At 39.7% G+C, this 17,632-nt stretch overlaps 1 protein-coding gene across 1 annotated transcript in view; it reads left to right on the top strand.

Annotated features, from left to right (window-relative positions):
• The first annotated feature begins 602 nt into the window (after positions 1-602).
• LOC140127259 (mucosa-associated lymphoid tissue lymphoma translocation protein 1-like) overlaps positions 603-17,632 on the top strand; it is a 39,238-nt gene continuing 22,208 nt past the window's right edge. Inside the window, exons 1-4 of the mRNA XM_072147705.1 lie at positions 603-712; positions 13,581-13,679; positions 15,704-15,822; positions 17,419-17,572. Coding sequence (XP_072003806.1) covers positions 13,670-13,679; positions 15,704-15,822; positions 17,419-17,572 — 283 coding nt within the window. The 5' untranslated portion in view covers positions 603-712; positions 13,581-13,669. The remainder of the gene's footprint in view (positions 713-13,580; positions 13,680-15,703; positions 15,823-17,418; positions 17,573-17,632) is intronic.

The raw sequence follows: 17,632 nt of genomic DNA, 5'->3' as shown, positions 1-17,632 counted from the left end.
TATGCTACTACCACCTTTCTCTATTAGCGTATAGAGGCTCAGCTATGACAACTGCGTGCTGTGGACATGATGTCACCACTGAGCCTCTGTATACTAAGAGAGAAAGGTGGTAACAGGTGTGCTGTGCTGGAATGTAGGTGAGGATAGAGGTAACTGTAGGTTCTTTTATTTTCATATAGCAGACGCTGCCAGTAATATAAAAAGTATTTGTTCCAGACAACCCCTTTAAACACAATTCCCACATATGTAATTGGTGAAGTCTCATTGTTTCATTTATCATCACTGTTTTGAATAGGAAAAGTATAAACACAGAATAATTATGAAGAACATCCTTTATAAACCTTATAAAGGTATACTATTTCAAGTTCTGTATCCAATGGTTATCACAAGTACTGATTAAAGACAACAGCACCTGGTAGAAGGATAGCTTCACGTAAATCAGTGCAGCAAGATATAAAACTAATCTGTATTATTCATAGGATGATGTCATGAGTAACGCCTTACTTGCAGGTGTCACAGCAACACATTTATTTATTGCAGGGACTTCACGCAGGGTCACATGCTCTTTATTCTCCAGTTTCACTTTCATCTCCTTTGTCATTGGCTGCTTGTACTGTTCATTTTTTTCCAAGACCAGTCAAAGCACACAGACAAGGAAGTCAGTCTCTTGCTGAAGCCGTCACCATGAGCTGCCTGCTGGAGCGTTCTCCCAGTAAGTATAGTGAATTCTTGTTGGGGGCTCTCTTCTGACATTGACCTTCAGCTAAAAGTTTTAAATACCATAATAGAGATAGAGGTCAAGGGCCAGGTATAGTTAAAGTATAATAAGACTAAACATAAGGGTTGAAGCTAAGCCATTATTTAAAGCAGTTACTATCCTAAAACTAAGTTGACAAACAATATTTATATGACATCTGGTTAGATCTGAGAAAGTTTAGAAAACAGCACAACTTCTTACACTTCAGATCAATTACATGATATATCAGAAAAGAAGCAACGATTGTGTAGGAATGTCAGTAACAATGAATACCACTGAGAAAAGGGGGAACCAATGAAAGTGAATAGAGGTAGTACAGCAGACTCAGAGGGAAGTTTCAACATGTACTGCTTTGGCTACTTTTACAATCTCACACCAGAGTGTATGGATCAGGGCATCACAATGGGTCTTTGTTGGTAGAGGTACAATATAAATCAGGAAAGTAGGATGACAAAACTAACTGCAGCTGCAAATGCGGTCAGATTTTAATACCCTTTTTCTCTCCATTTTATATGCACAGAGAAACGCATGAGCTGAGATATGTGCAACCTTAGTGTAGAGCTTATAAAGCTCCTTCATCTCCATGTGGTAAAGGAGACACATATAACGAGTTTTCATTTCTTGGTTAAATAAATAGCAAATCTGGAAGACCTAAGTAGAAAGATTTAGTATGTCTTCTATAAGTGGAGAATAGGACTTGCACTAATCACTGATTTTCTATGTGATATACGAAGATAGAAGCAAAAATCTCAACACACAGTTTAGAGTCCCGGCTGCCCTATTTGAACTGCCCTTTTATCTTCTATTCAAATGAACGATAACTTAGTGCAGTATGGCCATTAATTGAGCTCTGAATTATCCCTTTAAACTTGATCTAATCCACAGCTTTACACAGTTATAGAAGAGTACCCTTTAAAAGACATTGCATGGTTATACATAACTGAAGAAAAATGTTCAGAGTACACAAAAAAACTTTCAGAAGTTTATGCACCAATCTCATCCATGTCTGAGCCAGCAGGTGCCATTGCAGTCCTGCACACTGCCCATTACCCCTATGGTCTTTGTCAGCATTTTGGTGGCTTACTTTAGCCATTAATTTTTGCATAAAACCGCAACACAGCAGCAATAACTTAGGCACAATATAGGTTCCTACTATACTCATTCTTTCTGACATAAACTATAGATTTTTTGTGCACTAGAATTATTGTGCAAAGTATGACCACAGTAGGGTGGGCACTTCTTAAACGATAGCCAACTCTTGACAAGTCCTGGATAGTGGCATGGTGCCACTACATTAATGTATATTTGGTTCATAAAAGCTTAGAGATATGTCATAAAATTTGTTTGCAAATATTTTATCATTTATGGTACAGTATACCTTACTGGCACAGGACTCCTCTATTGTCTGCCGCTGTATAAGTCTGCTATAGCACACAAATATGCTATTAACCCTGCCCTTGACAAAACACAATTTCTATTGCTTTGCCAGCGGAAATCCCCTTCTCTTTCCTCTGATCTTCTAAGAACTTTAAGACATCTTAGTTGAGGTGTTATAATACAGTATTTCCCTGTCTCAGAATAAATACATCTGTTATTTCCTGAAATGTCTGCAGATTGCTGATGATAGATTTATAAATCGGCTCGCCCACACCCAGCCGTACATGTTTCCATGAATGGCCAGGCTGTACATAAGATGCAGGTGCTGAGGATCTGGGAAAAAGTATTAATATATAGGTGATGTGATTCTTTATGCAATCAGAAGATACTTTAAGTGCACCCATCACCAGGATTGTCAACTTTAGCTGGTGATACATTCCAATAGCCTTTACAGATTTATATAATACCTGAATCATTTCAGTACTTTATAGAACTTTATTTCACATTACCTGGCTCGCTGGTACTTTCTGTATCAATTCCTCATGGTTTTCTAGATCTCTGCTTGCTGTCTTCTTATAGAAAGCCTTTGTGTTTACTTCTAGTAGATAGAAATCTGTCCATGGTCATGTGATGTCACGCAGGGGCACGAGCCATTATTATCACAGGAAATAATCAGAGTTGCGTGATAATGACAGCTTGTGGTCCTGCATGTCAAACATAAGACCATGGAAAGATTTCTATCCAGTGGAAGTAAACATAGTTGGCCAGATTTACTAATGTAGTGCCGTTTGCCTCACTATCAAAGCGAGTGTGCCAGATCCATGAAGACAGGTACTCGGTCTTCATGAATCTGACACATCCCTGTGGACGCTGAATGTCCTTAAAATGGAGTGCACCAATTTTTTCTGGTGCACCCAGCTTAAGGAGCATGTGACACATTTATGTTAGACTTATGACATAAATTTGGCAGCCAGTGCGAACGTGCATGGGAATACCCCTTTATGTGTATGATATTTATCTGCATTTATCTGCAGTCTAGAATTTAGGCGCAGACTGCTTAATAAATCTGGGCCTTAATCTTTCTACAGCAGGACTTTCTGTGCCAAGCACTGATAAGCTGAAAAAAAAATTCGAAAGGTGGTGGAATTGAAAAAAAACCCACAGTTGCAACATATTTGATGGGCTTTATTTGTACCGCTGTCAATTTGCGTTGAGATGAGACGCGCATGTCCATTCTGCTCCATTCAGCTCTATGGAGCTTACGGCGCTCAGCAATCTCCGTCAGCTCCATAGTGATGAATGGAGCAGAACGGACATGCGCGGATGTCTGCCCCACTCATCTCTGGGAACGACAAGCGGTCAAATGGAGGTACCTCAGAACCCATCAGACCCCCATTCTCATGACCTGTCAGCAAGTTGGGCTCTATCCATTAGGGAAAACCCATTTATGAGCAATAACTAACAAAGTTATCATTGTGATGGCTAGTGAAAGGTCTGATTTATGGACGCTGACTTTTTAAAAAGTTGCATAAAAGGTTCCAAAGCCAATTCTGTCCCACCCAGTGCCAAAACTGCGACTTTTTAAGTTAAAAATTGTTACAAGATTTAGTCAAGTGGCAAAGCCACAATGATTAAGTCTGATTTTGGCAGTTCCACCCAATGTCCTGTCAATTGTTTAACATCTCTATTGTAAATTATCTAATTCATAACAGGTAATTTCACCACTTAGTATGATTAGAAAATGTCCCAAAGTTTTGTTTTACAACTTCATATATGAGAAAAGTAATATCATACTGAAGTAACTGGATGCCAGGAACAATTTTGAGAATCTTATTTTAGGAGAAATAAAGGGAATGTGCTTGACAGAAGAGAAATAGGGATGACATAGACAGGGACTACTATGAAGAGGATTTCAACAAAGGAATGTTTACTATGACAAACAGTGAGAGATTATTAACTTAGTTACAAATGAACCTGTTGAATTTGAATGGAAACATTTCAACATTACCCAAAGAATGGAGGTTGGACTAAAGCCTGCTGGCCTTCCCTAGAATCAGGAGAAGAGAATATCCTCAGGTATGTCTTTACTTTGCAATTATAAAGGCATTTATTATTTATCTTACAAATGTCTGAAGGCCTGCAGCAGATATTCAGTGTGCTACCTCGTTTTGAGGATATTCTGATGCATTGACATGTCAACCCAATGATTTCTGAAAATGCCTCAGCCCTGCAAGGGACTACAGATTTTTTTAGACCTTCCCCCATAGTATATTTAAGGAAAAAAGTTTACAAATTTGAGCCTCCAAAATGTTATATCTTACCTTTGCACATTTTTCAAATGTGAATTGTTATGTCATGGAGGTATCATAATACTTACCACCCAGCCCCACAATACACTTACCTGAATTAAGAAGGACTGCACAATTTCCAGTTAAAGCTAACAATGCCTCATGCATCTTATAATTCTATTACAGCATCATACAGGCTGTGTAGCTCCTTAGATGGTTGTAAAAGCACATTATGAGACCATCTCAAGCTTATTAATTTGTTATACAGGCAGTCCCCGGGTTACATACAAGATAGGGTCTGTAGGTTTGTTCTTAAGTTGAATTTGTATGCAAGTCAGAACTGTATATTTTATCATTGTAATCCCAGCCAGAACTTTTTTGCTCTCTGTGACTTTTGGATTTTAAAAATGTTGGGTTGTCATAAGAATCAGGATTAACACTAAAGCTTCATTACAGACACATGTGATAACTGTTATAGCTGTTTATTGTAGCCTAGGACTAGAGTACAATAAATTACCAATATCCAAAGGTCCGTTTGTAACTATGGGTCGTATGTAAGTCGAGTGTTCTTAAGTAGGGGACCGCCTGTATATCTTTTTATTAAAATGATATATGATGTTATGTACAGTCGCTTTCCAAAAATATTTGTAAAATATATATGGAGTTTGTTTATTGTAAATCCTGGGAAAAATTTCCATGTTCTATTACTTGCCATACAAATTATATTCATGTCAGCTAAAACTGAAGATTTTGGGGGAAAGACCCTTGAAAGAAGACAGCAGAGGAGTTCAGGATCAGTCAGTTATATATTTTTGTTTCTCCTTTTCCAGTTCTCAACATATGCATGCTTAGCCATGCCCATCTTGTGTGATGGGGAAGTTTTGTAATGGTTGAAAAGGTATTACATTATACCAGTCTAATCTACTAAAGGTCACTTACCTTTGGTAATCTAATAAAATGGCCAGAAACACACAAAAGGGTTTTAATTCATTTCTGAGAGACAAAGGTCTTTGTTTATAGTTAGACAAACATATAGCTTCACATGATAAGGGCTGTATTTGCCATTAGGCAATTGAGAGCTAGTGCCTAGGGCAGTGATGGCAAACCTTTTAGAGACCGAGTGCCCAAACTACAACAAAGACCCGCTTATTTATTGCAAAGTGCCAACACAGAAATTTAATTTGTGATTTATACTTCCTTCTCTGTCACAGTTTTCATTGATACCAGCACTCTGAGGACACCAATAAAGCAGAAAATAGTCCAAGGTAGAGCTGTCACTTTAAAATAGCTCTGTGCACAGCAAGTCCTGGGCTGTCTGGGACTGCAGGAAGATACCTGGAGTCATCTCTGGTGACGGCCTGAGTGCCCACAGAAATGGCTCTGAGTGCCACCTCTGGCACCAGTGCCATAGGTTAGCCATCACTGGCCTAGGGCATCCAGTTACAGGGGGGCATCTTTGGGGGCAGTAATGTTTTACCATTCTTTTTATCTTCATACTAACAATGAGTCATAAACTAAGGAATGGTGGCCCAACAGTAAAAGAATATAGGGGGCCAAGGACTGTGGTTTACATTATATAGGTGTGTAGAAACATAGTTTAATGGTCTATAATGTTGGATCAGAGATTAGTCATAATCTGAAGGAGTGAATACATGGGGTTCCTAGTTTAAAAGAGAGGGGGCACAAGTGTTTAAAGTAATAGTGGGTAATAGTATATTGGAGTGGGACATGAAGGGGTCAAAATCTACCACAATAGGGGTTACATGTGGTAATAGTCTTGGATGTTATATATGGAATTACAGTTGATGAATATCACTAAGGGTGCATTCACACGCGGTATAAGTGGTCAAAACTTTGGAACTCTTTAACTTATCCTCCTGACACATTGCACTTCAAATTAGATAAAAAATTTGGATGATATCTTTTGCTTTTAGTTATGGAAAAAAAACAGAAATTTGACAAAAGTTTTTTTAAAAATCTTCATTTTTTAAAGTGTGAAATATTTCTGTTCATAACCAACATTTCCCAAATGTCTACGTTATATTGGCAAGGATTTTTCTGCATCCTCTAATTTTTTTAGTTAATTGTAGTTACAATTTTTTTATAATGTGGACGTATGGTGGCTTATTTTTTGCAAGATTACATTATTATGGGCTATCTATAGCAAATTGATTTAGATTTTAATAACTTTTTCTTGGTGGGGCATAAGAACATCATCAATTCTTGTTTAGGGTTTTTAGCTTTAATTTTTTTGGATGTTCATCTTACCATAAAAATAATATATTGGAGCACATTTACTAAGGGCTTTGCACCAGTTTTCTGAGAGACTTTGCACACCATAAATGTGTTGCACGTGACCCTATTGTGGCGCAGCTGCAGTAGCCTCCAGGCGACACAATTTAGAGGGCGTTCCGGTGCACGCCTTTTGTTAAAGGTGCACCACAAAAAAGTTAGTGAACTTTGTCTGGCCAGTGAAGGGAACGCCAGATTCATGATTTCTGGCACACAATCTTAATGAATCTGGCACACCGAGGAATATACACGGGCAGAGCAGTTTCCCACATTCTTGTGCCGCATTATCTTTATTCTATCGGTCACCTTAATTACAGCGATACCCTATTCATATAGCTTTTTATGTTTCACTTGTCTTACAGAATACAAAAATCACTTGCCAGGTTCTAAAAGATATAATATTTACATTTTTTTGTCTAAGGAGCTGTTTTAGGACTTGCTTTTTGCAGACTGCATTTGGTAAAATGTTGGGGTAAATGGTTATTTTTTATCACTCTTTATCCTGTTTTCATCAGGTTGTATGTAGAGATGGGCTAATTTGTTGAAATTCGGTTCGACCTGATTCTCCAAATTTTTTTAAAAAATTAGATTCGAATCATGACGAATCACGTTAAAAACATGCATTTCCTGGCTGCAGAGAGCCTGTAGGGTGTTGTAGAACGTTGTGCCATGCTTAAATATGCAGAGTGAGCGTGGTTTGGTCTTCAAACAATGCTGTGTTTTAGTATGACACGCACATGACAGCCGCCACTCTTTGAATCGCTCACTCTTCAATTCCATGGGCACTTACAGGGGCCAACTTGACCAAATAAGTGAAGCGGGAAGGCAGCCTGACAAGGTAATGTCTGTGCCAGCTCGAAAGGACTGAGCTGCGGGCCAAGATCCCACAATAATATCAAAGAGTGTACTCTTTTTACACTGACATCAGATGATTCCATAGATTACAACAGAACCTGTTCTGTTAAATGCGGATACATGTAGAAACCCCCCAAAAGAGTGCAGAGGGTGTCATCAGTAATCTTGCACTGACGTCACTGATCATTTTGCCCTTCTTTCATTTGTCAGTGTCTGCTTTCAATCGGTCAATAATCCATCAGTATTGCTAAAGCCAAAAACAAACAGGAGTTGATCCAAAACAGAGATCCTCTGTGTTCTGTATCCACTTCTGCTTTTGGCTATTAATCCTGAGGCTTTTCATTCCTTCTGACAGATGATATGAAGGGGAAAACCAAACATAGTGGCAAATACATAGAGTGTTGGAGGGTGAAAACAGCATTATGGAAATCATAGGGTGTTCCAGGGAGACAGCGGTAAGTTGGCAGCAGCATGAGAGGCAACAGAATGGCACGATGACAAATTCCGGAGGTGGCAGCAACATGGTAGGCCACAGTGTGGCACAATGATAGAGCATGGAGGTGGCAGCAGCAGGAGGTCAGAGTGGCACAATCGCAAAATCTGGAGGTTGCAGCAACATGGTAGGCCACAGTGTGGTACAATGATAGAGTGTGGAGGTGGCAGCAGCAAAAGCAGCAGCAGGAGGTTAGAAAATGGCACAATGACAAATTCTGGAGCTGGTAGTAACCTGGTAGGCCACATAGTGGCGCAATGACAAATTCTGGAGGTGGCAACAACATAGTAGGCCACAGTGTGGTACAATGATGGAGCGTGGAGGTGGCAGAAGCAGCAGCAGGAGGTCATAGAATGTCACAATGACAAATTCTGGAGGTGGCAGCAACATGGTAGGCCACAGAGTGGAACAAGACAGAGTGTGGAGGTGCCAGCAGCAGCATGAAGTCAGAGTGGCACGATGACAAATTCTTTAGGTGGCAGCAGCATGGTAGGCCACAGTGTGGCACAATGACAAAGTTTGAAATGAATTTGACGTTTGAAATGAATTTGAAATGTTTTAATTTAAATTTGACTTAGAGACGCCACATGCATCATTTATTACAATTTCCCTGAAAAGTGGTGGCTACCTCCACAGAGTGTCAGCGGGAGCTCCCAGGAAGCCTACCCGGGTTAATGGAAGTCCCCGGCCACACTTGGAAGTAAGTCCCGGTAAGGGACATGGCCCTGGAAGCAGCCCAGTGACTTGCCTTGGATCCCTAGGACCAGCTATGCCCTGAGAGCCATCTTTGGAGCATTTGTGGTGGTGACCGGCAAAACCACCCTCCCCTGGCCACCCTCATGGAAGTAGTTCCCGGCTGAGATGTCTAAGGAGCTCCCAATGCCTTGCTCCATCGATGAAGGTGACCGTGAGTGAAGAAAACGGCAAAGTGTGGAATTTTGTCCAGGATCGGCAAAACCACCCTCCCCTAGCCGCCCTCATGGAAGTGTTTCCCAGGCACGAGGTCCAGGGAGCTCCTGGGGGTGGGAAAGTAGCAAAGAAACGGGAAGGGGGCTTATTTGCTAAACCTATGCCGAAAAGGGTTCCCACGAGCCTGGCGTGATTTTGGCAAAGTACCAGTCAAATCAATGGACTCACACAGTGAATTTAACGGGATATCGAGAACCCTGGGGTGGATCGAGAGGGTGGAGCTGACACTGGAGAATTCCATGTGTGGAAGTGTGACCGGTGGATAGCGGAATGTGATGCAGACAAGGGTGCGCCTCTGGTGGCATGCTCCGATCATTTGCCCTGCAGCACACTCGCTCAACCCGACTCATGGGCCTGGAGCTCGTCTAGAGTGTGAGCCTTGCTCCGGGCATGGACATGGGGCTGGACGCAGCTGCTTCCAGGGTGGTCGGGAGAAGCATGCTTGCCCCTGCCGGACTAGCGGCACCATTTATATTTGAATTTGAAGATTAGAAACGCCACATGCGTCATTCATTTCAATTTCACTAAAAATCTTATATCTTTGCCAAAAAAGAACTGCAAAGGTGGCAGCAGTAGCAGCATGAGGTTACAGAGTGGCATAATAACAAATTGTGGAGGTGGCAGAAGCAACATGAGGTCAGATAGTGGCATAATGACAAAGTGTGGAGGTGGCAGCAGAACAGCAGCATGAGGTCAGAGTGGCATGATGACAAATTCCTTAGGTGGCAGCACCATGATAGACCACATAGTGTCACAATGACAAAGTGTGGAGGTGGCAGGAGGTCGGAGAGTGGCACAATGACAAATTATGGAGGTGGCAGCAACCTGGTAGGCCACATAGTGGCACAATGACAAAATATGGAGGTGGCAGCGGCAGGAGGTTGGAGAGCAGCAGTTTGAAGTTTGAAATGAATTTGAAGTTTAAAATGAATTCAAAGTTTGAAATGAATTCAAAGTTTGACATTTTTAATTTAAATTTGAAGATTAGAGACACCACATGCATCATTCATATTTTAAGTAGTATACAGGGTTCCCGCATTGATGCCAACAGTGAAACAGAGCGTAGTGCACACCAAAATTATAATGTTTAGGCCACCTCCTCCAACATGGGTGTGTTGAGTAAGTTTTTTTTTAAATGTACTCAGGACAACAAAATAACACATTCTCTAAATCAAAATCTCTAAATCATTCTCTTAACAAAAATACAGCAGATATAAATCAAAACTGCCTCTGCCAGTGCTGGTGAACACAATTCCAGTTGCCCCTAGATACTACCCTGTAACTTCTGACTTAGGGTTGGGGCAGCCATCTTTGATTTCTGTGTGACAGCCATGGTGATAGTGCTGAGTACAATGTGGAGAGGGGTGCAGAGAGAGACAAAGCAAGTTCTTTAGAAACAGACTTGGATGTAGAAAATTATATGGAACAGGGAAGATCTTGTACCTTTCTATTCTGTGTAAGGAACATCTGTATCCACACTCCTGAACACACTCAACTCTGCTATATACATAGAGAGCTCTGTCACATGACCTCCTCCTCTGTGAGCAGGAAGCAGCAGTCCCTTCTGTGAGATCGTAGATGTGTTTATAAGGCTTATTTGCATGGCTTGTCAGCACAGGCAGCTACTTCATCACTGAGATAATCTGAGGAGTATAGCAAAGAAACTACTGCATATAGGTAACAAAGAAAATAGGTAAAGTTGTTCTACATCCCAAGAGCTATTGATTTGTAGAAAAAAAAAACTTTAAAGTTGTTCTTTAAGAACCCAACTGTTACCTCAGTTGGATTTTGATTTTCAAAATCATCTTTCTTTCATAAAAAGAATATGGCAAGAAATGTGACAATTTTACACAGAATCCCCCAATACAGACAACAGAGGATCAATTAATTGAAACCCCTTTTAATGTTTTAAGGGAATCCGTTACCACTATTTTCACAAGTACAGGTAGTGACAGGTTCCTATAGAGCTCTAGTAATTATCTGACACCCTGCTTGTAGCTAAAAATTATTCCCCTGAGATTCCCATATATTCAGCTTTATAGTTTTACCTGGTACCTAAGCGTAGCTACAGCGAGTCCAGGTGGGCGTGGCCTCCGAGAGGTGAGTCCAGCAGCTTCTCTCCATCCCTATTGCTGTATGCTGCTATGACGTCATGTGACCAGGGTGACATCATCGCCGGTCCTATAGCTTTTGTAGCATTAGGAACTGTACAATAAGCATATATGTCATGAAATCACAGCATATTGTATCACATGAAATCACAGCAGCCTGCATGGAGATGAGTAGAAGTCCATGGAGGATGCTGTGATTGTTTTATGTGGTCAGATATGTACATGGGGTACAGCTTTCATATTAAGTAGCTTAAGGACCTTTGATGATGTCACCCCCGTCACATGACATTATGGCACGCCCCCCCCCCTTCCTCGACTCGCTCCAAAGCTGCACAGATAACAGGCAAGATTATAACTGATTTTATGGGGATCTTAGGGAAACTACTTTTAGCTACAAGAAGGGCGTCAGATAGTTACTAGGGCTCTATAGGAATCTGCCACTACCTGTATTTGTGAAAATAGTGGTTACAGGTTCCCTTTAAAAGTATAGCTAATTCTAAGATTGCTTTTAACATTTAGGATATTTAGCATAAGATATTTTGTCTCTTCCAGGATGACAGGGTTATCCAGTCTTTCTGTAGATTAACGGACAACAGATTGAACTAAGATAACCACATAGTGATGACTTCAAATGGCAAATGTTAAGAGATTTGTCTAGTTTGTATAGACGTTATTTACTCTTCCTTGCTTTTCATAAGGTCAATATCAGTAGCTTTATTAACTGTGGTGTCTCCACTCCACAAGGTTATCAAGGCAACCTGGAAAACATCAAACTGTTTTAAGCATTTTAATCTCCTGGCTCTTTTTGTTAATTCTCATCACTCATCACTCAGCAGATTCCTTTTCATAGCCATTCGTATTCTAACCTTTGTTGGCATAGATGTCATCTCTCTGTAAAGCTATATTTAATGAGAACCTGTCACCAGTAAACACCCCACCCCACACACGAACCTCACACACTACCTTTGTAGATGTTTTTATACATGTTCCACTGTTTTACCATTCTTATGAAAGAGACTTTTATGGATGTCCTCTGTACCAGTCATGGAGGCGGGGAGCTGCAGTATACAGTCAAGCTATACCACCTCTGTAAGTGCTAAAAAAAATTCCAGCGTGGGTGAGGAGAAGGTTTAAAGTGAGTGGCTTTGTGTGACTTGGCTCCGCTATATCATTGAACACTCCCTTACAAAGGTGGGGGGTTGAGAGTAATGCTGGCTATGGGAAGAGAAATCAACTTTCCTCTGTCAGTGAGGAGGTTGGGGTAGCTTGACTATGTACTGCATCTCCTTGCCTCTGTTATTGGAACAGAGGAACTCACTAAAAGTATTTTTTTAGAAGAAAATATATGACAGGGCCATCAGTGGAACATATATAAAGACATCTAAAAGGTACTGGCCCAGGCCCTGCACCAGTTCTCTGTCTGACTTTGCACATTATTTTCAGTGTAAACTGCTTGCACATGTATTTAAGAAGTGTCTATGACAAATTTGTGCACTATACCTGACGCAAACAAAATTCTGCCCTGAAAGGGGCATTCCAGTGCATAGTTGGACAATGCAAAACAATTATCAAGCAGAATTGTGTCGCACGCTCTATGTTGAAGGTACACCAGAAAAAAAGTTGGTGCACTTTGTTGGAGCAGTGCAGGGAGCGCCAGATTCATGAAGAACGGGCATCACAATTTATGAATCTGGCGCACACTGCACTATACACAGGCAAACTGAACCTAGTGCCACTGTGTGCGGTTTGTGTGTGGGGGTTCATTAGTGTCATTGGGGTCATTCTCTTTAATGTAATTGTTGAGCAAGACATAGACATGTTCATGGGAACTATAGAATGGGATGAATAATGTAGTAAATAAGGTAACAGTATTACGTCTACCTCCCCATACGAACTTTACAGAACAAAATGGTAATAGCAGGATTTTTCATACATAACTTTAAATAATAATTAAATTATACCACCTTATTATTAATAAATAATTTTAGGGAAGTGAAAAACAAGAAGAAATAAATGTATTTTTAGCAAACTAATGAGTCTTTCATAGTCATTGTGGATGCAACAAAAAACACTTTCCGTTGGAGTTCCTTAATATCACAAGTTCACAAATGTAGAGGGATGTAGCATGGACAGAAGTTCCCTTTAAGCTCAGCAGGGTATGTAACACATAGTTAAAGGAAATCCATCATCACTAATGGGTAGACTACTAGTACTCACACTCAAAAATGAGCCCGGTGGGTTAGAGGGAGTAAATAAATGAGGGGCTACGATAAAGCCCACAGAGCCCCTCCAGGCTCATTTGCACATTTTAGGTTGATCAAGAAGCAAACCACATTTATTGGAGAAATCATTAGTGATTGCTATAAGCACTGAAAGAAATAAATTGATATAACATATTCATGAATGTTTACTTAAAATCAGTTCTGTTTTTTCCATAGCCGACCAATCTGAAACAATGGAGGAATGCTGAATAATGTTCTATCTGTGATGTATTCCACATGTCCAGTGGCTCTGCTGATGTCTAACCATGCTAAAAGGTGGGAACCATCCTTAAACTTTCAGGGAATGTTCAAGTAGGTTTTGTTTGGAAGAATTGGAAAATACAAAACTTAGGTCTACGAGATCTATGGTCTTAGTTATGGTATACTTAGGTTTACGAGGTCTTGTATAGTAATAAGTCTTCACTAAGAAAATAATACTAACAATAAATGTGTTGATAATTATTTCAGATTTTAAAGCAGTGGTTTGCTCTCTAGATGCTTTCTTTGTGTGACTTGGAATCTTAAAAGTTAAAAATAGTTTTAGCCGGAGAGAGCTTTGACAACAATTCTAACAATACCTATATCATGATGCTGGCTTCTTCCTAGCCCGAGATCCAGTTTGATATATTGATCAGCCATACTACTAAAATTATCTACAGCTTCTTCTGAAATGGGTGGGCACTTCCTTGTTTTGACATCAGCTAAGGGTACTGAGGCCAGAGCAGCTACTCTCCTCTCTACCAGTAGCAGTCCAGCCAATCAGGACACAGAATCTCTGGCTGAATCATTTTCTTAGTGTTACTGCTGTACATCACAGATATGACCCTTATCTAACACCTTATCTAACAGATGAATTCAATGTTAGTTTTACATCCTTACATGCATACAGTTACAGTGCCCTATATACATAGATTATCACACACTCTTACATACTCTTACACACACTGTTACACAGATAGACCTAGAATCTATTATAGCCTTATTACTACTATTCACACTATCTGCTATGATGGATGTGTCAGTCAGGCTGTTTAGCAGATGCTATTACTCTCATCTCATCCCAGTACACTGGGTGGTTGGGTATACAGTGAACAATGGAGACTTAGCACACATAAGTAAATAGTCTTCATCCTATGTATCAGCCTGATGTGCTGATCCTATCCCAGCCTTATACAAAGATGAAGATGGTTTGCATACTACAACCATACTGAAGCCAGGGAGAGAGCATGAAGACCAACATAAATTTCTTAATGATGTATATTAGAAAAACTCCTGCCACACAATATCAAAAATCATCTGAAATTATGGTTCTGCTTAAAGCTGAGCAGCTGCAGGGGATCATAAGAGCAGAGTGTACACAGAGCAGACATGACACAGCCGCTTCCTGTAATCACTGAGGAAAGAAGGAGGAGCCCACTCCTCACCCTTTCCTGACCCTCGGGTCCATGGAGTTTCATTCTCAGGTCCATGGAGTTTCATTCTATGGACTGTCCTTAAACACCAAAATGCTTGGCATAGGGAAAAGTCTGAGGGAAGCAGCAAACAGAGAATTAGCAGAGAAACAGCTGCAATAAGGTAATTAATGTATATTGACAAAATGTTAGTTTTCAGCCATTGCAGCTATAGAAAAAAATCTTTATAAATATTAAATCTTTATGTTTTAACATGCACTTACAGTCAATCATATCCTTTACATCCATTATTAACGCATATGGTAACATTCATTACATTCATTCATGCCTTTTGCACTTAATTGGATTGGCACACAGTCAGAAGGCATATCTACATTGGGGTATGTAGGATTACATAATTCATATTCACCTTACTGATTCCCAGCTGCATCCCTCCATCACCTAGGATCTATACTACCAGGTCCTTTTAGACACACAGGACTCACCCAATCACTGCAACTGGGGGCTGTGTGGAATTTGTAAGGTCAATTTGATCTTATTGTCTGCAATTCTGAGCCTTTTAAAAGAAAGAATTATTAGCACGGACAACGCCCTTAAATTGTATTTACTAAGAGAAAGTACACAAGTATTCCCTAAAATAGGACACTATTTATTTCTATTTGAAATTAATATAAAAACATAAGTAAATGTCATGTAATAGCTTGAACTATAGGGTTGATTCTGAATATATCGTAAATGGGATATAGGATGGGTCTTAACTGCTGTATACTAGACTTGACTAGAAGAGATAATAGCCTTGAATGTGATGTCAGTTATGTTACATTTACATTATGATTGATTTCAGATAGAGAAGCTATTGCAAGTAACCCACCTGCTTTTCACTTGTAGATATCCAAATCACAGAGCAACCAGTGTGTGCCTGTGTTCCCCTGGACTACCCCCTAACCCTGCGTTGCCAGGCCCAGGGCCCTACGACACTGTATTATCAATGGTTTATGCAGCGGGAGGTAATTTCAACACATATGCTTACATTAGTGAGTGTATATTTATAGAGATCTAACCTAATGGAACAAGTACCGTTTGTGTTGAACACACTTCCTTTTTCTTTCTGCTTATCTGAAACTAGAATAGATTTTTTTCTCTTGTGAAAGTGCAATATAGGATGTGTCATTGCTGTGGGTTACATTCTCTACATGTCTTACTATAAATAGAATATGTTCAAATTAGTGTGAATTAACATGCAAGTTCCCTTTTCCACTAGGTATACTCATCACTCTTTGTAATACACTATCTGTTTATCTTCTATATGTATATGCCTTTCTAATGTAATTACCTAAGGGTGAATTTACATTGGTGCTTCAGTGATTTTTCACCAGCCATTTGGGCTTACGGACATATTCAGATTTGTCTTTGGTTCCTGGCTTCAGTGTGCAATGCGAGTTCTGTATATCAAAAACACACTTAGAACTCGCACGTGAAAAATGTTATTGTCAAAGGGGCCTTAGACTACATGCACACTGATGCACACTAACTATCTTTTCCCCGTGTATGGAGTGGTATTGCTCCGTGTGGCCATTGCTTTCAATGGGTGGCATATGTACAGCCGCAGGCTGTTGTTGGCATTAGTTGGCATCAGTAAAAAATCACTGAAGCCAAGAAGAGAAAACAAATCTTCGTATCCATAAGCCCAAATGGCTTCAGTGATTTTTACTGATGTGTAAAAGAACCCTTCGTGTGCTGCTGTTTGCTATTCCATAAAAAAGTAAAGAAAGAAAATTGCATCATAAATTGTCCCAGATAGACCACAAGGATACTCTATGGACCCCTTGGCTAAGTGAAGAAACATGGCCTCAGATAACCCAACTAATTTATAAATTTATGTCAGAAAGTGGCATAAACAATAGCTCAAATTTATGCCAGCTCCTTCCTGATGTATATTTGAACTTTTGCTGCCACATAAATCCAGTGGATCATGGCGGGAGGCAACGGTCTTCATAAATCTACCTTTATCTTTGTCTTTATTATTACATTTTTGGCACAATGATTGTCTCACTTTCTTTAAAACAATAGATATCAGACACACAGTTCACACACAGAGTACACAGTTTAGAATTATAGCTGCAACAAAGATTTCATCATGAAACTGAGAAAAATAACTTGACTTTAAACATAAAATATTGGATGTACCCTGGAAATAATTACAACAAAATATTTTAGACCATTGTAGGTCATTTTTGTTTGCAGAGCTCATTTGCTTAGTCACGCTGATAGTTTTAGATTTATAAAGCCGTTAAAGTAGCCGTACATTCTCTTGAAGAAGACATTAAATATCATTAATGGCTGTATGAACGAGAAAATCTAGGTATAATAATTATGCAAGTATTTCAAATATATTATCAGGTACTCATACAATTTAGGTAAATCTGTGGCTTGATATGAGGAGTGATGCATTTATATATGAAATGGTGTATGGTTTAATTAATTTTATTATTACATTAATGACTCCAATAAATGACACAATAATCTCCAAATATAAATAAAACATGAATATATCTGCACTAGTAAGTTAAAGCTCTGCTAACATACATTCTTTGTTTCACCAGTCCACATGTCAGGAAATTCCAGGCGCCACTCAGCCAGAGCTGTACATTCACGCCAAGCAATCCAATTTATACATCTGTCGGGTAAATGACAAAAAGTACCGGACCTTATTCAGCAACTGGGTGAAGGTGAAAGTACTAAGAAACATTCCTGCAGGTAAGTCAATATGCAGTGAGATAAATTGTTATGGTAGCTCTCATTTATCAAGAGTATTAA

This window comes from Engystomops pustulosus, chromosome 4 (genome assembly GCF_040894005.1).
Source record: "Engystomops pustulosus chromosome 4, aEngPut4.maternal, whole genome shotgun sequence".
NCBI lineage: Eukaryota > Metazoa > Chordata > Amphibia > Anura > Leptodactylidae > Engystomops > Engystomops pustulosus.
Note: the sequence above shows the minus strand (reverse complement) of the source record. Positions and strands in the feature narration are given on the sequence as shown.